General features: G+C 40.4%; 1 protein-coding gene across 2 annotated transcripts in view; it reads right to left on the bottom strand.

Moving 5' to 3' along the window:
• The window catches only part of AKAIN1 (A-kinase anchor inhibitor 1), a 69,079-nt gene that overhangs the window by 12,833 nt on the left and 28,811 nt on the right, over positions 1–27,435 (bottom strand). The window contains exon 1 of one of the 2 annotated variants that reach the window (XM_071219602.1): positions 2,766–2,957. The exons of the other annotated variant lie outside the window; for it this stretch is intronic. Coding sequence (XP_071075703.1) covers positions 2,766–2,769 — 4 coding nt within the window. The 5' untranslated portion in view covers positions 2,770–2,957. Of the gene's footprint in view, positions 1–2,765; positions 2,958–27,435 lie in introns of those variants that run through there. 2 annotated transcript variants of the gene reach the window in all.

The raw sequence follows: 27,435 nt of genomic DNA, 5'->3' as shown, positions 1-27,435 counted from the left end.
ACGCAAGGCCATTTACAGCATGTCCTCCCAGGAGTTCTGCAGCAGCTGGGAATACAGTCCAGAAGTTCCCTGTCTTGATTCAGATGAAAATAACTTTGCCGGAATATTTACGATCTCTCAAATATTTAACAAAAGATCCAGAGTTCCTAGGCAAAACCACCCGCACACTCTCCCTCCCTATACACTGTGGAAAGGGAGAGAAGGCATGACACAGGGAGGGAGGGAGGGAGAAATGAGTTGATATTACCTTTTTGAGTGATTTTAAATGAATGTCTAAAAAAAGCCACAAACCCTCTCATACTGGCCTCCCTAAAATGAACAGCATACTCCTCACAATCATCATTTTTTCACTAAAGAAGGAGTCAGATCCTAGCTGTGACAACTCATCAGTGAGTACACGTCTAGAATTTAACTAAACAGTATCTCAAAGGCAAGCCTTCCTCCCTGGAGGGTGTGCACACACAGCACGAGCCTCAGGAGATTATACTTTGACATAAAGTGAAATCTTCTCTACTCTCCTCAGAGGAGCAGCTTCCCAACTTTCGAGGCGACTCCCTGGTAATGTCAAAATATTTTACATATCCCCTGGTGACACAATGACAAAAAGAAGCTATGAATCCAGAAATGCTTTTAGATAAGTTTTAATCACATTAATCATGACAGCCTCCATCTACATTTGAAACTTGCAGGGGTTAGGGAAACTATATTCTAACCACTAGAGTGTAGAGAAACACAGCATTTCTGTCCCCTGAAACAGTTCTGTGGTTACCAGGGTCTTTCTTGTTCCCATACCAGGCTGACAATGCAGAAGCAATCAAAACCAGGCAGACGTTTTAAACTAATTCCTAATGATGGAATGAAGGTAGCAGCTAGGGCATGGTGTGGAACAAGAAGCTGTGCAGTGTTGGGAACCGCCCTGCCTGGTTTCAGAAGCTGTAACCCCCATGGCTAAGGCTGAGTGAGAGACCTTGGGACCCTAAACCACTAAGGAGACAAAGCTTATCTCCCTGGTAGGGGCCCTGCCTCTGCCCACTTTACTTCACCCTGGTTGGCCCCCAGTGCATGAGTGGTTAGCCAATAACGGGTAAGATTCCTCAAAGGAGGGACGACCTAAGACAGGCAGAGTTACAAAGAGGCCCTTAGGGAAGGACTTGGGGGGCTATAGAAAAAGGGGGTGATGGACCCTCGCCCCTCGGCTTTGACATAGCCTGAGTCCTTTTTCTGTCTGCAAGAAGTCTCCTAATCTCTTGGCTGCCTTACTTCCCCTCCCTGACTTAAGCCTGAAACAATGCCAGAGGTGGGTACAGCCCTGTACTGGAAACGGTGGACTCCCAGGTGAGATCAGGCCTAAGAAGGAATACATAAAACCCTGTGAAACCTGCTTTGCTAATACCCTCAATTTAAATGATAAGGCTCCAAGCCTGAAATGAGCTTGTTTCCCCAACATTTTATAGCCCTTTAACTATCTGACCCTGACTCAGAATAAGCCCTGAGTTCTTTGAACATTATCTATTGTTTGATTGTTTCTGCCTAACAATGATTGATGAGCTTTACATATATACGCCCTGTATTCCTATGCAAATTAAACCCAATAAAAGTCCATTGAGAAACAGGTTCCAGGTCCTCCTCCTTTGAGAGATCGGCTACCTTTCCTCCCCAAGCAGATCATGTCTTGGTAGACTTATTCTCATCTGGGGCGGATGGGGGCTCTACAGGCGGAGCACCTCCACAGTGCAGCAGCTATTCTTAGGTTCTACCCTCTACAGCACAGGTGGCAAACCCAAGGCCTGCAGGCCAAATCTGGACCTCTACCTTGTTTTATCTGGCCTGGCACCTTGTTTCTACCTGGCGGCAGTGCCAAGCTCTCACTTAACTGTTAAGGAGTCGTTACATTTATACAGTCCTAAAATTACATTCAGCCCTTTGAAAGCAACCACGAGGCTGATGTGGCCCCCAGTGAAAACGAGCTTGACACCCCTGCTCTATACCTAGTCATGCATGAAACATCTATTAAATGCCTAAATGTGCCAGGTTTGTACAAGATAGGCCAAAATTTCACCTTCAGGATGGATATGATGCCTAAGATTTCTCACTGCTTAAGTACCATAAAATATTTTAAGGCTTTAAAAGATTAGCAGAGATAAAGAATCAATTCTCTCGGTTTTCAAGTGGAAAAAAATGGAGGCCCAAATATTGCATGGAGTCATGCACTCGGGGTCCTAGTCTGAGTCCCAGAGCTGGGATCAGAACTGTGTGCTCTGGAGTCCTTCCCATGACACCCTCTGGCTGCTGCCCCACCCTCAGGAAGGCAAGGGGCTGCCAGCTATCATGGAGCCCAAAGCGACTTCCTTCTCTGCACAAAATGGAAAACACATCAATCATATGCCCTCACTTGCTTCCTAAGTTTTTTTATACCAAATCACTCTTTTATTATTATATCTTCTATTTGTCCTCCCACTTGCCCCCATGACAGCAGCCAGAGTAACCTTTTTAAAATGGAAATCCAATATGTCACTTAGTAGCTCAAAACCTTCCTTGGCCTCCCATTGCACCTGGAACAACAGCTCAACCTCTCACCATGGCCTTCGGGGCCCTGCTGACCAGGCACCTATCCCTTGTCTGACCTCACACACTCCCTCTTTCTCTCACTTAGCTTTGTGTTCAGTCAAGATGGATAAGATCTACCTTTAAATGTAGGAATGCCCTGATAGCACTTACTCTGTGTCTTAGTCTATTTGGGCTACTATGTAGACTGAGTGGCTTACACATTAAATATTTATTTCTCACAGTTCTGGAGGCTGGAAGTCCAATAACAAAGTGCTGACAGGTTTGGTGTCTGATGAGAAGGGCCCGAATCCTGGTTCACAGACGACAGTCTTCTCACCGTGTCTTCACGTGGTAAAGGGATCGCGAGATCTCACTGGGGTCCATGGCACTGTAGGACCTTGGGCAAGCCAGTTTCCTCACCTACAAAATGGGCACAATAATAGCACCTCCCTCATAATATTGTTATAAAGGCTAAGTGAATATTTGTTAAGTGCTTAGAACTGTGACGTAAAGTAAGCAGTACCGAAATGTCTGTTAAATAAACAAAATTAAAAGGGTTGGGGTCGGCATGGAGTCCAAGCAGCCTATCTTTGTCTAAAATTCAAAACCTTTGTGTGTGGCATTCAACCACTTGTAGCCATACTGCATGCACCTTCCTGACGTCGGTACAGAGAACTGAAGCCTTACGGAAGTCTCTCATCAAGAGAAAATAAATGTGCAGCTGTCAGAAACGAACCTAACACGTCCCATCTGCTATGCTCAGCATGCCCTGTGCTTATTATCCATATTTCCGCACTAGAACATCAGTTCCTGAGGCACAACCCCTATCCGTCTTGCTCACCGCTCTGTCCCCAGGACCTAGCACAGCACAGGCTCCCAGGGGACATTCCGTGTTTGTTCTACAAAAGATTGCTGCACTGGTTTTCCGGTTTCCATTTTTCAGTTCATTCTCTCTTTCTTCCCCTCTCTCTCCACTCCCATTAAAGTCCTGCTCTTGGCCTCTTTTGCCACCCTTTGCTGCTTCGCAGCAATTGCAGTTCAAATAAGGAGGAAAAAGCCGAGGAGATGCTCTTTTCACAAGCTCAGATCCTCCGTGTGAAAAACAGCACAGAAAGCACACTGGAGCAAGAATATCAGAAAGGCTGCTCCAGTCTCTAGCCACATATAACTAGGCCAATGACCGTTTTTTGAAATATCACACTAAGGTTGTGTCTCTCATTTCTTATCTTCCTGGTTTTCCCCATTCTCTCCTTTTGCATCCCTATCAGTGACTCTGGTGGTCAGTTCTGAGTTCTCTCTACTCAGTTCCAAATACTTTTCAGAACACGATGGTGTGCAAACAAGCCCCCTTCATATAGGTCCAGTGACATTCCCAGGTGATTTTGTTCCATTGGCCAGCCGTATGCCATGAAAACATTCTCTGCACATTCATAAACTCCCTGAACCCTGCACATGCTGGCACGTAATGAATCAGGTCCCACTGACTCAGAGGCCATCAGCCTGTGCTGAGAAGGCCCTGTCCCACAGGCCCTGCATGGGAGTCTCTGAGCCTTTCTCAGTTCACCTGCGCCAGCCTCAGCTTTCTCATGTAACACACCTGAAAGCATTTGACTAGTTCTTTAAAGCGGAGAGGAATGAGAAGGCAAGTCCCTATTGCTTCTTCTACAAATTGGACAAAGAAATACAAAACTTTGTCTTCGACCATGAGTTTTCTTGGGCAAGATTCTAGTATATATGGCTTTCTTTTATTATACCTTTTTTATGTAACCATGAGAATCTTGGCTCCCTTTACTGTGTTGGGGTTCATTAGAAAAACAGAACAGGTGGCTGGAAATAGAAAAGCAAGTGAAGAACGAGATCAGATGTTTTATGGGGTTTTTTTTCAATGATATTTCAGGAGGAAAAAGAAGCAGAAGGAAAATAAACGCAGACGTTAGAAGTGTTTGTTAGCGCTATGTGACAGGAGGTAATTTCATGTGTCTCACCCTGCGTCTCAGGGAGCTTTGGCTGCCACCATCAAAACTCCAAGTTGGGGCACAGCAAACGTACTGAGCATTTGCTCTAAGAATCAGACATGGAAAAAGAAATAAGGGAGGAAGGGGAGGTGGAGGCAGGGAGGAAAAGAGAAACCATATCTCTGAGGATGCAAATGAAAATTAAATTACATGCATCTAATTAACAATGATCGTGCCCTAAAAAGTTTCTAGCAAGCAAACTATAGTAAACATGAATTGATTATATAAGACACATTACAACCACTTTAAGACACGAAAGTTTACATTGCTATATTCTTTAAAGTGACAGGTGGATCTCATCTCCTGGTCCCCTGTATAAGGATTCACAGCAATCTAGGCAACTCCCCTGCTCTGATTGCTCTCTCTTCCCTTGTGCTGGAGGGTTGGGCCTGCAAATAAGAAAAATGATATACATGGATGCATTCAAACTTTTATTGAGCATCTACTATGTCCAGGCAATGTGCTAGGCATTAGGGATATTGAGATCATTCACATTTCCTGGTCTTCAAGATGTTCAAGGAAGACACAGAATATAATCTGGTTCTGTGAGTAAGCCTCCTAATTCCCTAGCCTACTTTAGCTCATCTTTCAAATCACAATAGTAAGGCCTTCCAAGGTATATCTCATAGATAAATATGAGGATAAAAATGTATAAGAAATATTAAAATGCTATGAAGAGTTGAATGTGATATACATATTACGTACATATGTATATAATTCCATGAGTTCAAAATTCTCATTTCTCACACATTTCTCTTCAGAAAGGACTAACGGCAGCACTACTAGAGATTAAAGAGGAAAGGGCACCCTGGCTAGTGAGGCTCAGTGGATTGAGTGCCAGCCTGTGAACTAAAGGGTGGCCGGTTCCCAATAGGGGGCATGAGAGAGGCAAACACACATTGATGTTTTTCTCCCTCTCTTTCTCCCTCCCTTCCCACCTCTAGAAAATAAATAAATAAAATCTTTATTTAAAAAAAGAGGAAAGGGCTTGCCCCATCATAGCAAAGGTTACCACAGGTTAGAAAGCAGTGAATAAAGCAAAAAAAGTGACAAAGAGGCTGATCTGTTACAGAAAACGCCAGATATTAGTGATAGACCTCATGCATGTCATTGAGCATCTGGTTGGTTTGTGGTTCTCAAAACCTGTTGTCATAAGAACCCCTAGGACCTATAGTTACAATGAAGACTGTATGGGATGCAGCTCAGGAATTTACATATTTAGCCATAACTGCAGGTGATTCTGTTGTGGGTTTTTTGATAGACCACCCTGTTATTTAAGACTCACCTGTAGTCTATACCCACAGAGAGTAGCTAAATGACCATTTTAAAATTTATTTAATTAATAGACAGTTAAAAACATGATTCAAGCCCCAAAGTGCAAGGTGTGCCTTCTCCACTTACTGAATTAGCTAATTGCCAACCATTAATCTTCAGCAAGGTTTTAACCATTAATTTTAAATTCTGACTGTTACTTCATCTACCACTTCTCCACATCTCAAACCAGGGCTATGGAGATTAGTATCATTTCCAGGGTTTTCCTATTTCATTACAGCTGAATCTGTTGAAGGAGTCAGGCTTGTGAACAATGTAAGAAACAACCTTTGTTAAGGAGAAATGGCACCACTTCTTATAATTTTCAGATCATGGAAAGATGGAAATAAATCAAGTGGAAAATATTCCAGTTCTACTTTGTTTTGAGGCCAAAGGCACTAATGGCTAGAAATACCCTCAAATTAGAAATTCTTATCTGTGGAAAAATTTCCTCTCATATATATGCTTTTAATTCTTCGTGTGTGAAAGTCATGTTGTCTTCTTGGCAGCCTTCAAGCTATGTACTTCAATATTTGATTGGAATTAATAGGTATGAATTAAAGTGAATTCCAGGAAATAAGAAAATTAGAAGAGGCTGGCTGGTGTGGCTCAGTGGATTAAGGGCCGGCCTTTAAACCAAAGGGTCCCTGGTTCAATTCCCAGTCAGGTCACATGTCTGGGTTTCAGGCCAGGTCCCCAACTGGGGGCTTATGAGAGGCAATCAATTGATGTATCTCTTGATGTATCGATGTTTCTCTACCTCTCTTTCTCCCTTCCTTCCCCTCTCTCTAAATATAAATAAATAAAATCTTTAAAAAAAATAAAATTAGAAGGTACATTTCTAAATCTCATGAAGCATTAACAGGTAGAACATTTGCAGTGATGGCAGAGAAACACTGGCAGATAATGTTATCAATATGTGTGTTCAGAAGACTGATCAATATGACTCAATGGCTTTTGCATCCATCTGGTATACTTTTGTAAGTCACATAATGTACTGGGAAGTCTATTTTAGAAATTCAAAAGTACAATAATTATCCTTTTTCAGAAAACCGGGGGGCTGTAATTCTATCAGGTGAACAGAAAATATCATTACACATTTGAAAATATATTGTAGGCAAACATTGTACCTGTATTTGGAAAATATTCTCTGTGTGCAGAAAATCTAGATTAAGGTGAAAAAAAAGACAGTGAAAATAAAAACTTACTCATATTTGAATTTAAAATGCACATGGAAATAATTTGATATAAAATCATGTTACCCCAGGAAGAGCAAAAAATTAATTCATAGCAAGATGATAAATGATGAAAAATATATGCTATTAGTGCCCATTATTATTACAAAGCTCATTTGCTTCAACAGGCTAGAATTCAGTGAAGTAGACAAGTAAGCAATTAATTCACTGCTTGTGATTTGAGGTAGGGTTAACAGGATTTAGAGCCACCAGTGGATTGCAGGTATATGACAATTTTTGTTTACTTAATCCAATGAATTTTGCATTCACTGAAAAAAACAACTCTGGAAAAACAAGTAAAAAATGTGTATTTAACGTCAACTTTATTATCTCTAATCCAATAAACTCAACTGTTTTGCACAGACTTAAAAAGGTCAAGGTCATACAATCTGGGATGAGCCAGAAGACCCCATTCCCTGACAGAATTAGTAGCATCTCTCAGCCACATAAGTTTTCTTCAGTGTATACCCCAATGGTCATAGGGAAAGGAGGGGTTGAAGGTAAGTAGCGTAACAAAACTTTATCACATTTGAAAATATTTACAGCACCTGCCTTATAATAAATACATAGTATATTAGTGTTATGTTTTAAACAAAGGACAGCTCATAACATTTATGTCACATATATATAATATACAACTTGGTGCAATATTCCCAGGGATGATGGATAAAAGAAATTGCTACATCTCTGGTCTTTTTGGATGGATATTAAAGAATTGGAGTAAAAAAAAAACACTAAAGTTTATTCCATTATGTCTAAAGATAACAAAATGGTTTGAATCAATTTTCAACTTTCTAGCCCATTAGTTCAATAATTTTCAATTCATCTTTTCATTTCTGGCTGTATACAACTGGTGTCTCTCTTCTGTTTACTCCCATCTGCCAGCCAAATAGGTTGTAGAGCATGAACTCTAACTGAGGAAATATGGATCAGTACAAGTGCTCATTAGAAAATAAGATGGAAGAGATCCAAGACAACAGGAGAATAAGTGGAAGCTACATGCACCTCCTCCCAAGAACAAACTGAAAAAAAACCTAAATTATAGAACAATCATCCTGAATAACCCACTGAAGACTAGCTGAGAAGTCTTATAACAAGGAGAGATACAGTCACATAAGGGGCTGGCCCATACCTACAGGTGGTTCCAAAGAGGTATCTCAACTGCACAAGGAGGGTTCCCCCTGACAAATGTGGGTTCTAAATATCAAGTCAGGCTCCCCAACCCTGAGCACCAGAGCTGGGAAGAGGCATCCATATAATATCTGGTAGTGAAAAGCAGAGGGGCTTCTGTATGCCAGGGAGAGACAGGAGTCCACTGGAGACACAGGTACTCTATTAAAGGGCCAACACACAAAATTTCATTCACAGCTACTCACCCTGGGCTCCAGCAGAGGGAGGATGGAGTGGACTAGCATCACATGAGAAAAGTCTGGCGTTTGTGGCTCTGAGGAGAGAGCTGAGGGGACAGCAGCCTGTTTTGAGTCATTCTCCCACACCACAAATGCCATCTTTCTTAGATGAAGCATCCCCCTCTTGCGGAATCATCCTAGAGGGAAGCAATAGCCACACCCTCTAGACTCCTTCTAACCCCACCTTGTGGAACTAACACACTATTGAAAAGTACAACCAGAGGCTATTTCAGTGACTGAGGCTAACAGGCAGACAGCAGGTGGAGGCAGGCTGAGGGGAATCTTGGGGTGCCTTGGGATTTTTGATAACCTATTCCCAGGACCAGACCTGGTAGAAGCCAGCTTTAGTGTGCAGCTTGGTCCTTCATGTACACACCCAGGACAAGCATCCACAAACTGTGGATCACTTGTAGCTCCAAAACAGGTTGCCAAGGGTGACTCACAGGCAGCATCTAACATTGGCCTGTAGCAGAGTCTGCCTAACAGGCCCAGAACCAATACACTCATTGGCCAGCTTCAGACAACATCAGAGCAGGATCCAGTTAACTTCACAAGCAGCATATCCAAAGGGTGATCTTTGCAGGCTCCAAACACTGCTCAGGCAAATTCTGCTTTGTGTGGTCAGTATATGCACAGCAGCTCAAATACTGTGGTAGGGGTTGAGCCTGACAGTCAGCCAGCCTGAGGGTCAGTCCCATGCATGAACAGGTCAGTAGCAATCAAGACTCAATTCTAAAAGGAGAGCACACATAACTCACACAAATGACACTCCTGGAGCACACAGCTCAGGTGATCGATGAGACCACATCACTAGAACCTACAGGACACCTACTATATTACACAAGGCCAACCGATAGCAGATCTATCTAATACATGGCAACAAAGATGCCATGGTTAATACATGGTTACAAGGATGCTTAACAGTGTGAAAAAGAACGTAGAAACCATAAGAAGGACCAGTCATAAATGAAGACTATGGTATCTAAAATAAAGAATACACTGGAAGGAATAAAAAGTAGTTTGGATGAAGCAGATGATTGAATCAGTAATTTGGAAGACAAGATAGAAAAAAAAAACCCACCCAATCAGAATAGAAAAAGAAAATAATTTTAAAAATTAATGATAGTTTAAGGGACCTTTGGGGCAACATGAAATAACAGCATCCTCATCATAGGGGTACCATAAGAAAAAGAGAAAGAGCAAGGGATCAAAAACATATTTAAGGAAATAAGGACCAAAAACTCTCCTAACCTGGTGAAGGAAAAAGACACAAAAGTGAAGAAAATGAAGACAGTTTCAAACAAAATGGACTCAAAAAGGCCAAGACATGTTATAATTAAAATGGCAAAGGTTAAAGACAAAGAGAGAATCTTAAAAGCTGCAAGAGAAAGACAGTTATCTACAAGGAAGCACCCATAAAACTGTTAGCTGATTTCTCAAGAGAAACATTTCAAACCATAAGGGATTGGCATAAAGTATTGAAAGTGATTTAAAAAAAAAAAAAAAAGGACCTACAACCAAGACTACTTTACCCAGCAAGGATGTCACTTAAAATTGAAGTCCTCTCAGCAAAATGGGAATAGATAGAACATACCTCAACATAATAAATGTCACATATTACAAACTCACAGCTTCCTAGACAAGAAAAAGCTAAAGAAGTGTTACCACCAAACCAGTACTTAAAAAACATTTAAGGACCCACTAGAAGAAGGAGGAGGAGGAAGGGGAGGGCAGAGAAGAAATGACACAGGAACATAGTTTAAAAAATAAACTATGAATACATACCAATAAATACATACCAATCAGTAATCATTTTAAATGTAAACGGCATAAATGTTGCAATCAAAAGACATAAGATAGCTGAATGGATAAGAAAACAAGATCCACATATATATGCTGTCCACAAGAGATCCACATCAGACAAAAGATAAACACATACTAAAAGGAAAGGGATACAAAATACATTTCTTGCAAATGGAAAAGAAAAATAGCTGGGATGGCAATACTTCTATCTGATAAAATTGATGTTAAAACAAAGGCTCTGTAAGAGGCAAAGAAGGATGCTAATAATGATAAAGGGAGTAATCCAACAAGCGAATATAACCCTTGTAAAAATTTATGCACCCTATGTAGGAGCACCTAAATATGTAAAGCAAATCTTAATGGACATAAAGAAAGAGACTGACAGTAATACAGTCAAATAGACGTCTTTAAAACACCATTGACAACAATGAACAAATCTTCCAGACAGAAACTAAACAAGAAAATGGTGACCTTAAATGACACACTAGAACAGATAGATTTCATTGATATCTTCAGAGCATTTCACCCCATTCTTTTCAAGTAAGTGCACATGGAACATTTTCAAGGATAGACTATGTGTTAGAACCAAAACAAGTCTCGATAAGTTTAAGAAGACTGAAATAATATCAAGCATCTTCTCTGACCATAATGGTATGAAACTAGAAATCAATCTCAAAATGAAACTGAGAAAACAAACAAACAAACAAAGACATGCAGGTTAAATGACATGGTGCTAAACAATGAACTGGTTAACAAATGGATCAAGAAAGAAATCCAAAGATACCTCGAAGCAAATAAAAATGAGAACCCAACAACCCAAAATCTATGTGACACAGCAAAAGCAGTCCTATGAGGGAAATTCACAGCATACCAAGCCTATCTCAAGACACATGAAAAATCTCAAATAAACAACCTAACTCTAAAGTTAAAGGAACTTAAAAAAATAAACAAAGCCTAAAGTAAGTAGAAGGAAAGACATAATAAGGATTACAGTAGAAATAAAGAATATAGAGTCTAAAAAACAATATAAATGATCAATAAAACCAAGAAATTGATAAACCTCTAACCAGACTTATCAGGCTAGAAAGAGAAAGGACCCAAATGAATAAAATCAGAAGTGGAAGAGGAGAAATAACAACTGAACCCAAATAAATACAAAGGATTATAAGAAAATATTATGAACAACCTTATGACAACAAATTGGATAATCTGGATGAAATGGATAAATTTCTAGAAAGATACAATCTTTCAAAACTGAATCAGGAAACAACAGAAAATCTGAATAGACCAATTACAATTAATAATCAAAGCAGAAATTTTAAAAAGCTCTTAGCAAACAAAAGTTCTGGACCAAATAGTTGTGCACAGGTGAATTTTACCAAATGTTCAAAGAAGAACTAATACCTAACCTTCTCAAATTATTCCAAAAAATTTGAGAGGAGGAAAGGCTCCCCAGCTCATTTTATGAGGCCAGCATTATCTTAATTCCAAAACCAAAAAAAAGACACTACAGAGAAAGAAAATTATAGGCCACTATCCCTAACAAACATACATGCTAAAATCCTCAACTACTTTCAGCCAATATGGAGGTGTAGGCAGATTCACTATGCCTTCTTGCACAACCAAAAGAAAGACAACAACCAATTCAAAAGCAAAAAACAACCAGAACAGACAAAAATTTGAACTGCACGGAAGTCTGACAAGCAAAGAGATAAAGAAGAAACATTCATCCAGACCAGTAGGAGGACAGAAGACGAGCAGCTGGGTGGAAAGGTCTCGCAGAAAGGCGGCAGCTGGCAGACTGGATGAGCTGGCGGAGTGGGTGGTCCCACTTTTGCGTGCGGATAAGCTAGGAGAAACAACTGGGAAGTGAGGCAGACTGAGCAACCCAGGGTCCCAGCTTGGGGAAATAAAGCCTCAAAACCTCTGACTGAAAAAAACCTGTGGAGGTGGAGGTGGTGGGAGAAACTTCCAGCCTCACAGGAGAGTTCATTGGAGAGACCCATAGGTTCATAGGATGCACACAAAGCCACCCACCCAGGAATCAGCACCAGAAGGACCCAATTTGCTTCTGGGTAGCAGAGGAAGTGACTGAAAGCCAGCTGAGAGCTAAGCAAGTGGCACTGTTCCCTCTTCGACCCATCCCCCACATATAGTGCCACAACCCAGCAATGGGGGTTGCCTCGCCTGGTGAATACCTAAGGCTCCACCCCTTACTATATAACAGATGCACCAAGACAAAATAAAATGGCCCAAATGAAAGAACGGCTCAAAGCTCCAGAAAAAATACACCTAAGTGATGAAGAGATAGCCAACCTCTCAGATGAACAGTTCAAAACACTGGTAATCAGGATGCTCACAGAATTGGTTGGGTATGTTCACAAAACAGAGAAAAAAGTGAAGGCTACACAACGTGAAACAAAGGAAAATATACAGGGAACCAAGAGTGAAGGGAAGGAAACTGGGACTCAAATCAACAGTTTGGACCAGAAGGAAGAAACATTCAACTGGAACAGAATGAAGAAAAAAGAATTCAAAAAAATGAGGAGAGGCTTAGGAACCTCCAAGACAACAGTCCAACATCCGAATCATAGGGGTACCAGAAGGAGAAGAGGAAGAGCAATTGAAAACTTATTTGAAAAAGTAATGAAGGAGAACTTCCCCAATCTGGCAAAGGAAATAGACTTCCAGGAAGTCCAGGAAGCTCAGAGAGTCTGAAAGACGTTGGACCCAAGGAAGCACACAATAAGGCACATCATAATTACATAACCCAAGATTAAAGATAGAGAATCTTAAAAGCTGCAAGAAAAAAGGAGACAGTTACTTACAAAGGAGTTCCTATAAGACTATCAGCTGATTTCTCAGAAGAAAGCTTGCAGACAAGAAGGGGCTGGAAAGAAGTATTCCAACTCATGAAAGGCAAGGACCTACATCCAAGATTACTATATCCAGCAAAGCTATCATTTAGAATGGAAAGGCAAATAAAGTGCTTCCCAGATAAGGTCAAGTTAAAGGAGTTCATCATCACCAAGCCCTTATTATAGGGGTGTCGAACTCATTTTCACTGGGGGCCACATCAGCCTTGCAGTTGTCTTCAAAGATCAAATATAATTTTAGGACTATATAAATGTAACTACTCTTTAACAGTTAAGCAAGAGCTCAGCACTGCCACTGGATAGAAACAGGGTCCCAGGCCAGATAAAACAAGGTGGAGGGTCAGATTTGGCCCTCGGGCCTTGTGTTTTCCACCTCTGCCTTATTATATGAAATGTTAAAGGGACTTACCTAAGAAAAAAAAGATGATCAAAAATATAAACAGTAAAATGACAATAAACACTCAATTATTGTCAACCAAACCTAAAAAAAACCCAAAAACAAAATCGAACTAAACAAACAACTAGAACAGGATCAGAATCACAGAAATGGAGATCACATGGAGGGTTATTAGCAGGGGGGTAGAGGAAAAGGTACAGGGAATAAGTAGCATAAATTGTAGGTAGAAAATAGACAGAAGGGTGTTAAGAATAGTATGGGAAATGGAGAAGCCAAAGAACTTATATGTATGACCCAAGGACATGACCTAAGGGGGCATGGAATGCTGGTGGAAGGGGGTGTGCAGGGTACAGGGGAATAAAGGGGGGGAAATGGGTCAACCATAATAGCATATTCAATAAAATATGTTTTTACAAAATAAGAATAAAATCCTCAACTAAATACTAGCAAACTAGATTCAGCAATACATTTGAAAGGTTATATACCATGATGATCGTTTGGGGGAGTTACCTCAAAAAATGAAAAATGAAACTCTTATGACCCAAAAATTCCACTTCTGTGAATTTATCTGAAGAAACCAAAACACTAATTCAAAAGAATATAAGCACCCCTATGTTCACTGCAGCATTGTTTACAATAGCCAAGAATTGGAAGCAGCCCAATATCCACCAGTAGTGGAGTTCATAAAAAGCTGTGGTACATTTACACAATGGAATACTACTTGGCCATAAAAAAGGAGATCTTACTTATTGCCACAGCTTTGATTGACCTGGAGAGTGTTATGCTAAATGAAATAAGCCAGTCAGAGAAAAATAAGTACCATATGAGTTTATACCTATGAGGAATTTAATGAACAAAATGAACTAACAAGAAAAATAGACACAGGTTCACAGATAGAGAGTAGCTGACAGTAGGCTTGGTGGTGGGGTGGATTAGTTAAGCAAAAAAGAAGAAGAAAAACTTATGGATGTGGACAACAGCACAGTGATTGCTGGGGAAGGGCTGGTATGGGTAGGTGGAACAGTGTATAGAGGGGATAAATGGTGATGGACAGACACTTGACTTGGGTGGTGAACACACGATACAGTGTACACACAATACAGTGTACAGATGATGTGTGGTAGAATTGTGCATCTGAAACCTGTATAATTTTGTTAAGCAGTATGCCCCAATAAATTCAATAAAAGGGAAAAGAAATGGAGGAGGGAAAGAAGGAAGGGAGGGAGAGAGGAAGGGAGGAAGGGAGGGAGGGAGGGAGGAAAAGAGAAAAGTGTTGGACTATAGCAGGGCTGATGGAACAGTAGAAGATGCAAAGGAGAAGTGATGAGCCCAGGTGAACGAGAAGGAAGAAGGAAATGGAATCCAGAGCAGAACTGGCCTTTGATCCTCAGTTGGAGGAGAGACTGAGCAAACGAGAACAGAGACTGGCCAGCTGCAAAGATTTGCTGGAGAAAAGGGAATTCTGGTCAGGCGTGGGGGGTAGGGTAGCACGCACCAGGACAGTGGAGGGGTGTGAAACGTACATGGAGAGCAGGGAAGGAGGCTGCCTACAGACATGAAATCAGATGGCCAGGCTCTACCATGGGAGCTACAACCTGAAACCAGAAAGCAAGTGTCACATGTCCCATGTAAGGAAAAACTGTTGTGCCCAAATCAGCATTTCAGGCTACAGTTGGCTGTGGGGACTCACCCAAAGAACATCACTGATGAGCTCTGTTCACAGAAAAGTATCAACTTCGGGGCGAATGATTGGTAACTGACTGCCAATCCCCAATATTTTAACATCTCAACACTATGTAAAAACTTCTTTTAGAACTCATCCTTGAACACCCTTTTTTTCTTGACTTCTATGAAGTCAGAGATAATATTAAAATGTCCAGACTGCCTTATTTCACATCTGGTATGGATTGCATTGTGTCCTCCCCATCCCCGAAATTCCTATGATGAAGGTCTAACCTCCAATGGGACTGTATCTGGAGACAGGAACTTTACAGAGGTAGTTAATATTAAATCAGGTCATGAGGGTGGGCCCTGATCTGATGAACTGGCATCCTCATTACAAGAGAGACAGGCACCAGAGCTCACTCTCTCGGCCACTCTCATGGAGAAAAGGCCACAGAAGAACAGAGCAAGAAGGTACCATCTAGAAAGAGAGAGAGACCTCATCAGAAATCAGTCCTGCTGGCACCTTGATCTTGGACTTCCAGATGCCAGTACTATGAGAAAATAAATTTATGTTGTTTAACAATAAAAAAGAAAAATGAACCCAGCAAAACATTAAAACATTCTATTGAAATATATCAATCTGTGTATTCTACTTATCAAGGGAGATGTCATTCAAGACTTAAACTAATGCCTAGTACTAGTAGGCACTAGCAGATAAAATGAACCACCAGCTACTGTTCTATCCCACACTCAGCTCATAACTGGAGAGTGCCAAGGTCTGCTTGGCAGATACCTGTTGACATTCCAGGTGTGGAAGACAATGATGAGTAAGGTGCAAGAAATAACATCAGCCATGACAGAGCACTTCAATCTTCCTCTGCCATACCTCCTCTCTATAATTGTAGTATGAACTTAAACCCCTAAAATCAGTATGAGAATAGCAGCACTCTGGGGTCACATCCAGTTTCGAATAAAGTAGAAATGAGACTTAGCAGACACATGGAACGCTGAGTGTTCTGATCTGAGCACTGTGCTACCTTCATGCTGTCCTTAAATCCAGTAAAGGGGAGATTTACCCACATGTACAATATGGCCTAAGTGGAATCCTTCAAAGATAAGCTAAGAATGTATACAAACTGGTTTCCCTAAGTAAAAGAAACGTGTAACACAAGAAGAGCAGATACAGGCCTTATGTCTCACCACTCCTCTTTCTATGGCAAGCACTGGCAACCCTTCACATCCCTGTTAAAAGTGAACTTGGCTAACCCTCAGGAATCGTCTCGACACAGGCCACAAACAGTCTCTGCCAGTCAGTCCTCCCAGAAAGCAGTCTGCAATTACTAGATGGCAAAACCCACACTGGGCTTAGATTAAGATCTGGACTTGCAGCCAGCTTCTCCCTAACCTAAGTGACTGCCCTGTCTGGCTTCAAGCTCCCTTTTCTCAAAATAAAAATTCCTCTAATATCCAACATTCTAAAATGTGCTGATAAATATTGTGATAAGCTATTATTTTCATAGCTTTTAAACGATCTGATTTCAGCAAGTTAATTAAAACACAGATAGCCTGGCCAGTGTGACTCAGTTGGTTGGAATGTTGCTCCAGGCACTGAAAGGTCGCAGGTTTGATTCCAGGTCAAGGCATATGCCTGGTTGTGGGTCCCCAGTCAGGGCACATACGGGAAGCAACCGATCAATGTTTCTCTCACATCATATATTGGTCTGTCCAGAAAGTTTCGAGTCATGTACTATGAAAAATAGAGATATTTATTGAAGGAGATACAAGACACAAGAAACATTGTACACAGGACTATGACACCTTAGCCTCCTTCAAAGTAGGCACCTTGGGACTCCACACAGTTCTCCCAGCTGTCATCTTCTGCCCATCCTATTTCCCTGAATCTCATCAACAGTCTGAAATGTCTTCCCTTTCAAAAGTGATTTTAGTTTTGGGAAAATCCAGGAGTCACAGGGTGCAAAATCTCAGCTGTAGGTGTAGCTGGGTGACTTGATGTTTCACCAAAAAACTATGCAGGAGACATGATGCATGAGCAGCGCATTGCCGTGATGAAGCTGCCAGTCATCAGTTGCCCATAGCTTTGGCCTTCTAAATCATCTGAATAGTTTCTGTAGAGGAATGTTCAAGCTTAATGCAAAATTTGATGCAGATTCATTGCTCTACTCACTCAATCATTTTGAATGAGATGGCCACACAGTACACATGCTCACTCAATGGTGTCTACCACCCCCACTGACTAGTACCGTAAAGTCATCATTGTTCACACACACGCATTCCAATCCACTCTCCTTGACTGCCAGGTTACACTGATGTCTTGCAAACCATTCTCATTATACAATCAATGGCTGGACTCTTTCTGGACTCTCTCTCTCTCTATTGAGACTATATATATATATAGTCTCAATATATAGACTATATATATAGTCTCAATATAGTCTGTATGTGTGTGTGTGTGTGTATATATCCCAGAAAGATTATAAGCATCTGTGCATCTATTAGTGAGAAGTTTCCCTGAACTAAGTAACAAATTAACTAAGTGTCATATGGTTGTCTATTTGTAAGCCTCATCTCTAATTCATTATTGTATTACTAATTATTGGTAGGAATTAAAATGCTCATTTCTTATAGCAAAACATTTGGATTTTGCTGTTTCACCACATGGAATGCTAGAGTTTTTATTTTTTTGAACTAATAAATTTGATTTTTGAGGCACTAGTGACTTTCCCACTTTTTGCCTGTTGTTTTGCCATAGGAGGCCTGCAAACATATTTACTAGATTCTTTCTCCCTGTCTTTCTTCCCTCACATGAAGCATATAGAACTACACTACACTGTTCAGTGCTGCTTCATGGAACAAGGCAACATTTTGTGTCCCAAAACAGAAAATCTGATTCTCGGGACCAACAGAATATTTCCACATATTTCATGAAATAAGAACCATATTCAAACCACACCCCAAGACAAGTGTTCAAAAAAGACAAAAGCTATTAATAAAAATAAATTCATGATAGAAGAGTCTGCTCAATACAGATAGAAAGAGGGCCAGAACCTGATTTCATTCCTGGTTCCAATTTCATCAATGCTCAACATAGCATTTGAAAGTATTTTCTCACATGTTGACGAAGCACAATTTAAGGTCACAAGAATGTTAATCACAGTAGGCATCTTAAATAATTCTAAACCAAAGTTCACAAAAACATGTGAGCATCTGTTTCTTTTGAATCAAATATAGGCACTTCTTTTAAATATGCTTCTGCTCCTGGAGTCACATCTTCCATAATGTTTTTCACCATCTGCAAAACAGCACATGATTAGCTTGGGGGACAGGGACTAGCAGTGTGCTCTGCTAACATACATAGATATGCTAGTTATTAAAGAATTGTTCCCTTCATCTATCATATTTAAAAAGAGTTAAATGATACAGAAAGAACATTACATGTGGTTTTCATTCCTGCATGCTAAAGTGTTTTTAAAATTATGTCATAATTAAGGCGATTCAATCCTAGCATGAAAACAGACAGATGGATAAATGGAACAGATTACAAAGGCTGGGAACTGGCATTCAGTAAAGATGTTAGTTCAAATAAGCAGAGAAAGGTACTGAGAAAATCGGATGTCCTTTAAATTTTTTGAATCTCTAACTCCAGAGGGAGGAAATTGGTGAAAGTTTTTTGAAATAAAGAACAAACATATGGCTGGAGAGAGAAGTGGCTGAGGCTGGAGGACGAAAGAACGAAGAGTAATGATAAACTAACAGACAGGGGCTCTGCATGGACCAGTGATGACGGCATGCCATGCACTGAGCAATGTTATTAGTTAAATTCACCACATTTGGTCCAAAAAGAAAAAAAAAAGGAAGGGAGGGAGGGACAATCAAAAATATATAGTGAATATACATCAGATCTTGGGGGGGAAAAGTCCATCACAGAGCACCAATTGTCACATAAGTCCACAGAGAAGACTGATAAAATGTACTACATTATCATAAAATCTTTGGTATATCAAATAAAAGAAAAATAATTTTAAAAGGCAACTAGGAAAAAATGTATGCTGTATGTGTGAAAAGACGTTACCTTAATATGTAGATAGGTCTTTCAAATCGACAATAGCCTCATTATACATGTATTAATTATAATGAGTGATTTACAGAAGAAAGTCATAGTAGTCAACTAAATTAGCCTGTGCATTAGCCTGTGCACCTCCCAATGTGTAAAAATACAAAAAGGAATAGACTCACAACCATGAAAAGAAAAAACAGCAAACAGAGGATGCCAATGAAGAGAGATCTCTACAAATTTGTGGAAAAGAGAAAGCACATAGTATTCAGCAGACATAGAAAATCGAAAAAGCCACAGCCTGGAATATACTCTAAGAGGATTTGCAAGAAAGTGGAACTTAGTCAGCCCAAGAGAAGAGAGACTATGGGATCAGAATCTGCTGTCTTATAGAGGCAGAATAAAAAAAAAAAAAAATGACAGTATGCCTTTCCCCCCAGGCAAAAGTAAGCCAATAATAATAATAAAATGATGGCTATTCTCTCCCTTACATCCACAAAATGACCACAGTAGATCTAGGCACCACATCCTCATGAAACAGAACAGGAACTCCTTCCCCGCGACTGTTTCTGAGAGCCAGGAATGGTTTTACTTGATGCTTTCCTTCCTTCCCACCCCGCTCCACACATCTCAATCATCAGGCTTCTTCTCTTGTCCCTTTGGTCATACGGCCACTCCTGAACCAATCACTGGAAATAGAAATGGATCCATCATTGTAGCCTAGACCAGTCAGCAATTGCCTGAGTCGGGTGGGAGAAGGGAGATACCAAGACAAAACTAGGACTTTTACACAATGTTCTTAACTTCATAGAAATACCAGGCAACAGCATCCCGTTAAGAATTTGTAACAATTGAATTTACAACAGAACTAATGATTTACTTGACAGATTCTCATAAGCCATTGACAAACAATGGCGATAACATACATATAAGAGTGTTTTGAGTTTTATCACACTGCCCTGGCTCTACCTTAAATATTTTATTTTTCACTAATTCCCAGTGCAAAGTTTTTGTCTGTAGCCTAGTTGGCACAAGAATACACACCCCTTTCTTTTCCTGTGTGGTCTTCTCTCGTACTTTTACCCCCCCTGAGGCTCTTTCTGCCAATCTGTGTAACAAATGACTGCTGCCACAGCTGCTCTTGCTGCTACTGTTTCCAGCTGACCTTTATGGAACACTAGCGAGGTTCCCGGCACAGCAAGAACATTTCATGAGTTATCTCATTTACTCCTCTAAACACCCTTAGGAAGTAGTGCTGGTTTCCCTACACGCAAGCAGAGAGGTAGGACCACACACACAGGCGACTGCGCAGGAACCACCGTTTCCTTCCTGGACTCTCCAACCCAATCTGAACCTGACCTCCCCGTATTGTGGGTAATGCCGGAATTCTGTCACTTTTGCTGTTTCTTAAGCCCTATTACCAAAAATGGGTAACAGTGTGTTCTTATTTATCATTTGATGACAGTAAGCAGTCCGCAAGCAAGGTGGGGTGAAGTAGGGGGAGGAGGTTAACTTGAGAAATTATTTAAGCAGAGCAGAAAAAAGCAATAAATAAAACATAACCCACCTCCTTATGTTGCCATTGCCCTGATACAGCCTTTCTTAGTATCCAAAACAGCTAAAGTAGCCAACATTGATAGAGCCCCCATATTATCTACTACCCACAGAAAAGGTGGGTATTATTTCCCCTGTTTCACAGATGAGAAAAAACTGGAGCCCGGAAAGATTAAGTATATTTCAAGTATATTTTCAAAGCTAACAGCCAGTTAAGTTGTAGATTATAGTTCAAATCCAAGCTGCCTGATTACAAAACCCATGTCCACTCCTCCTGCTACCAGGGAGGATACTGTCTCCATATTTTCATATCTTACATTGTTTAAAATGCTATTTTATCTTGAAACCTATTATCAGATTTTGGATCTCTGTATTAGTATGAGCACTTCCTTAGAGCTTTGCCTCCAAACCTAGACCCTGTAGAAATGTGACATGAATGAATGACATGAATAACAAACAGGTGTTTGTCTCTTTACATGAAGTAATAATTTTTTAAAAAAATAATGGTTGCTAAAGGAGGGGTATTACTCAGCATTCTCCAGAAAAACAGAACCAATACCTTGTAGGTACAGATAGAAAGAGACAGAGATAGAGATGGAGATGGGGTTGGAGGGAGATGGAGATGGAGATGGAGGGAGAGGGAGATGGAGATGGATATGGAGATGAGATGGAGATGAGATGGGGATGAGATGGAGATGGAGATGAGATGGAGATGGAGATGAAGATGAGATGGAGATGGAGATGAGATGGGGATGGAGATGGAGGGAGAGGGAGATGGAGATGACATAGAGATGGAGATAGAGATAGAGATGGAGGGAGATGGGGAGGGAGAGAGGGGAGCAGAGAGATTTTAAGGAATTAGCTCCCATGGTTGAGAGGGCTGGAGGGTCTGAAATCTGCAGAGCAGGCAGTAGGCTGGAGACTCAGGGAAGAGTTGATGTCACAGGCTTGAGTCCAAAGGCAGTCTAGAGAAAGAATTTCTTCTTCAGGGAACCTCCATCTTTTCTTTCAAGGCCTTCTACTGATTAGATGAGGTCTACTTACATGATAGAGAATTATTCACTATGTTCAAAGTCTCCTGATTTAAATGTTTATCACATCTAAAAAATACTTTCCCAGCAATATCTAGACTGGTGTTTGACCAAAATCTGGTCACTGTTGCTAGAAGTTGACACATAGAATTAAGCATCACAGGAGGGTTGGGTGAAATTCACAGCAGGGACAGCAAAAATACAAAGCTTTGTAATAAATAACATACATAATTCTCTAGGAAAGAAATGAGTACACTCTCATTAAAACCTGTTGAATTGACCATATACCACTCTTATCAATGCCCACCAATCACAGGTACTCTTCACTTGCAGCCTCTAGTCCTATACTAGCCTAAAATTCCATTAACTGTAGCCATTTGAAATTTTACATTGAGTACAATTATATTTATACATAAGACTGCACACCTTATGTATTACTAATTCACACACTAGGGATATTAATATTCTAATTTTTAACAAAAAATACTGCTTATTATGCATTATATGGCAAATATGTGGTACTAGCAATTTTAGCAGAATTTGATCTGATCCTATCAATTACAAAAGGAAAAAAATAAGTATACAACTCAACACAAATACACTACAAGTTAAAGAAAAGACCTGTCCCTTTTTATGATCAGATCTATATTCAAATAAGATTCTAAGGATCTCTGAAGACAGAGCATTCATTACTTGACTTAATTAACTATTTAGAGGTCTATTTCCACAACTGCCAGTTCTACAAGTTTCCATCCTCTATAGTCTGACCTTAAGTAACAAGTACTCACAATTTTGGCCTCATGGCCCAGTTCTTTCAACAGATAACTAAGCAAGTTAACATTTGGGCTTCAATTTCCTAATGTTTAAATTAGAGTTTGGACTGACGACTCTAGAATCCTGAGCCTGCTAATCAAGGAATCTGTACAGTCCCCAAGCACATTGTACCTGTTCGATAATAACAACAGCACTCATATTTAAACATTTTATGTGTAAATTGACATTTAATCCTCATGAAAACCATGTTAAGTAGAAGCCTGTATTTCCCAAGAATAGCTCCTGCCATACCTCTTTTTTCCCGTGTCTTCAGAATGTTGCACCACTTATCAAGAGATGGAGTCTATTCCCCTTTCCCTTGGACTTGTGTGAGAATTGTGACTGTCCCAATTAATAGAATATGGTAGAAGGGATGTAGAGGGGCAAGGATAGGCATAGAGATTCCACCTGAGTTTTTCTCCCTTGACACAGTCATCTTAGAGCCCAGCCACCACGCTGTAAGGAGACCCAAGCCACGTGGAAAGGCTACACATAGGGGTTTAAACTTACAGGGCACAGTGAAGATCTTATCTAACAACCAGAACCAACCATCAGTTATGAAAGTCAACATGCCTTTGGATGATTTCAGCCCCCAGCATTCAACTAATTCCCACTGATGCCAGGTGGAACAGAGACAAGCTGTCCCTGCCAGGCATCCTACCCTAAATTGAAGGTTTATAACCAAAATGTATGGTGTCATGTTGTTAAGCCATTAAGTTTTGTGATGGTTTGTTATGTAGTAACATAAAACTAGAACAAAATTACTAGTGCTTTATCCTCACTTTACACATGAGGAAACTGAGGCAAAAAGAGACTATGTAAATTGCCCAAGGTCACACAGCTTGTAAGCAGAATTGGAACCCAGTCAGTCTAACCCCAGAGGCTAAACCCGTAGACACTATGCTGTACTTCCATTTAATAAGTAATTATTGAAAGAATGTTTAGTCCTTGATTCATAGCCTTACTTATTCCTTGTGACATTTCACAGAGCATCTTAGCTAAACGGATTATTGAATATATTGTATATTTTATATAATTTATACATAATTATATGTATTTTCTCTCAGGAAATCATGTTACCAAAGACTAAGATTATTGATAACAACATTTTAGGAAAAACAAAAGCTCACATTAGAGTTGGGGGTTTGTTTTTTTTTTGCCTGTTCTATTTATACTTCCCCAAAATATAAGAATTTGAAATTTTACAGCTGGGAGAAGCGATTTCTAAGGATCCTTACTCAATTCATTTATGCTGCATCTATACAACTCCCTGTGAGGAATATATTAGGACTATAAAAATCAGAATCTTGCCAATGAACCAAGAGATATGATAGAAGAAAATGGAGGTGGTATCTAAATTACACATTCTCTGTTTTAAAGTTTACAGCATAATTAGCTATTTTAAAGCAAGATAAATGAGTTGGTGAAAAGTCTTATTTAATGCATGAGAAATGTTTCATTTCACAACTGGTTAAAAATTATTTAATCATTAAAATCCTGAAAATTGATATTATTATGTGCAAAATAAAGAGCACAATAAACCATCCTAATTATTACTAATCATGATAGTGCTCAGATCCTTTCCCAGGAGCGAACTTGCTTTTACTGACCTTAACACAGATGCATAATACATGTGAATTCCCTCAGGACTGAATAAACACAATGGCTGAAAGCCTTCTGTCAAATTAAATTAAAAAATTAAATATCAAATTTGGGACACTGTAGGTGGTTTTTTGTGGATGTTGTATTATATTTTTTAGCTTTCCCAGTGTCTTTATATATCTTGTTTTCTAAATCATTGATTCAAGATACTGACATTTTCCCCATGTCCAAAAAGAAGAACAGCCATCACCAACATGAAAGCCCAACAAAAGCAGCTGGCGACTCCCCTGTGAGCCAAATCAGAAATGAGGGTTGACTTCTGTTATAGTCTAGTTGGAATAACATTATGTATTTTCCTTTGGAGGAGAAAACATAGTCAAGACAACTGGCAGGTGTTGTTTGTCTAGCCACTGTACCTAATCATGCTTAGCCCCTAAGGACAGGGGGACAGGGGTCACATAGATTGAGTGCTAGTTCAGGTCTGGCATATAATGTTTGTCTAATGAATATTTAATTAATATGAACCAAGCTCTGTTACAGATGCTGGGAATGCAGAGATAAGTCTCAGGAATCATCTTGAACTTGAAGAGTACAGAATCGTAGTGGGGTTGGTGATCAATAAACACTTGACCACAGTGATGGTGGTAAGCAACAACAGCAAGTGCTATGAGAGCACTTGTCCCGCCTGGTTCTTTTTTGGTAGGATCCCAACCTCCTACCACCATCTGCGGTGCATAGTTAGAGACCCAGAAATGGAATTCCAGCCAGAAAAGGAGGTTGGGGGACTAATTCTTCACTGTCTGGTTTCTTCGCTCACCCACCCCCAACACTCTTCTGGCACCTGAAGACCAAAATCCAAGAAAGATGCTCTGAGCACTTGCCCAGAGTCCTCTCCCTGCATTCATTCCACACTTGCTCTTCACTCTCTGTGCCAGGATTCCTGGCTGCCAAGTCAGATTTTCTCCCACAAACATCTTTCTTTTAACTTGCAAACTTGTAGGGAAGTTGCAATAGTGCTGGGACTCTGGTGTTGGAGATAATCGGGCCTGGCTAGGACAACCCTGGGAACCATTGCACAGGAAGGCCCAAGTTCCTTGGGGCTGCCCTTCCTAATGTCCTTCCCTGTGGGAGAGGCAGTGCCCGTGAGGATTCCCTTTCAAGGAGACACTGCCTGCAGAGACCCTAAGGTCCACATGACACATCCAGGTGAGGTCAAGATTCACCTTAGAAACCTTGTCTGGCCTCATCAGCAAATTAACAGCAAAGGGCAGTGAGCAAAACTTCTCACTAAGATGAAGTACGGAGGGCCTGATCATTGCAGAATCAACAGTGCCTCAGAGAACAAGAAGTGGTTGTCTTAGGCGGAGTGACCATGCCATTGTAGAACACAGAGCAGGCCCAACCAAGGAACACAGGAACAACTCTTCAGAAAAGGAGAGAACTGGCCTTGTGTACAGGCCTCAGATGCTTTTCAGAGACAGAATACCAGCCTTTCCAGCAGTGTTTTTCATGTGGGTGTCTGTGCTGGGTACTGCAGGATGTTTAGCAGCATCCCCTAGCTCCTAGTGACAAGATGTCAGTAGCCAGGGCCAGCATCATGGGCATACAACTGTTGCAGTCACACGTAGTGTAGCCCCACATTTAAAAGGACTCAGTGCTTGCTTTTTGTTTTTGTTTTGGGGGGGGTTACCCTGTTGTTGTCATTTTTAATAACTGTATCTTTCAAGTTGAGTTTTTAAGTGACGTTCAATGAGACGATGGAACATACACTATGTAGAAGACATGAGTGAAGTATGTCATTTCTTGCCACCCCATCTGCATGTACATAGAGCTTTAGTGATGCCCCATGAGCACAGAATCCCAATGGACTCATGGTGTGTTTGAGTTTAGTGAGGCTCAAAGTCTCAAGGTCAATACAAGATAAGTGTGTTAGGTCTACAACTAAGTGAGGGGTCAGGGAAGACCACAGCTTCTATTAAAATCATAACTACTTAGAATGCGTAAATAAGGCAACCATATCATAAGAAATGTGAACCAAGGGGTCCTATCATATTCTTTCTTGTTCTTGTTACTTCTCTGTATTACTTATGCTGAAAACAATGACATAGAAGGAAAAGAAAGGATAAGGTAGTCTTTAGTTCCTCTACTTCTAGTCTTTCCTGCCTCATCAATAAGCCAAAGTAGAACAGGTTGGTATGTCAAGAAGTGAAATAAAACAGTTCAGTAAGTTTTGTGCAGCATTTCAAATCTTCTGGTAAGAAATATATATGAATGAACAAGGTACAAAATTTGAATTGTGTATTTCATTGATTCAGCATACAAGTTATATCTGAATTTAAAACTAGCATTTCCTGGCATTAAGATGAATAGTAAAATTCATGTTAACAATTAAAATGTTTTTTTTTCTTGACTTAGGTGAACATTAAATTGCAAATTAAAACCACTATGACAAGTCGAGGAGGAGAAGGGAAGGGGAGAAAAAGAGCGGAGGGACAGGGCATGGTAAGGAAAAGGGAAAGAAATAGAAAGAAAGACACCAAAGAGGAAAAAAAAAAACCTTTATATTTTAGTACCTTTAATGACATTTTGTCCTTCTTTTTAAACAAGGGCCCCACATTTTCATTTGCACTGTGCCCTACAAATTATGTAACTGGCCCGGACTGTAACACCGCTCAGTCCCTACAGGTACAAACAGCTCCACAAATTGCCAACTGTGTGTTGCCCTGGAGACGGGGGGTGGGGGTGGGGGGGAGGACAAAAGTAACCCCGGTTGAGAACCACTGCCATAGACAGTGTGGCTTTATTAAAGATCGGCTGTGCCATGAAAGCCTAGTGCTTCAAATTCTGTAGACTCTTAGATCCAAGCACTGTGATGAGATGCTAACACCTAAGATTCTTTCTTAAATGTTTGCTGCTTCCCAGATTTCTCCATTTCAGAGCATTGTGAGATTAGGGAAGGGTGTGACACCTTTTTCTTTTGTATAAAGAGAAAAGGGAAATCATGAAAATGGTGCCTAGATAGCAGAAACTGCAGACCACGGTGTTTTCTCAGACAAATCAGCTCGGAAAACAAACAGTTGAACCTTGAATAAGTGAGGGTTGGCA

The sequence above is a fragment of the Desmodus rotundus genome, chromosome 10 (assembly GCF_022682495.2).
Source record: "Desmodus rotundus isolate HL8 chromosome 10, HLdesRot8A.1, whole genome shotgun sequence".
Classification (NCBI taxonomy): Eukaryota; Metazoa; Chordata; class Mammalia; order Chiroptera; family Phyllostomidae; genus Desmodus; species Desmodus rotundus.
This window is presented reverse-complemented; position numbering and strand designations above follow the sequence as displayed.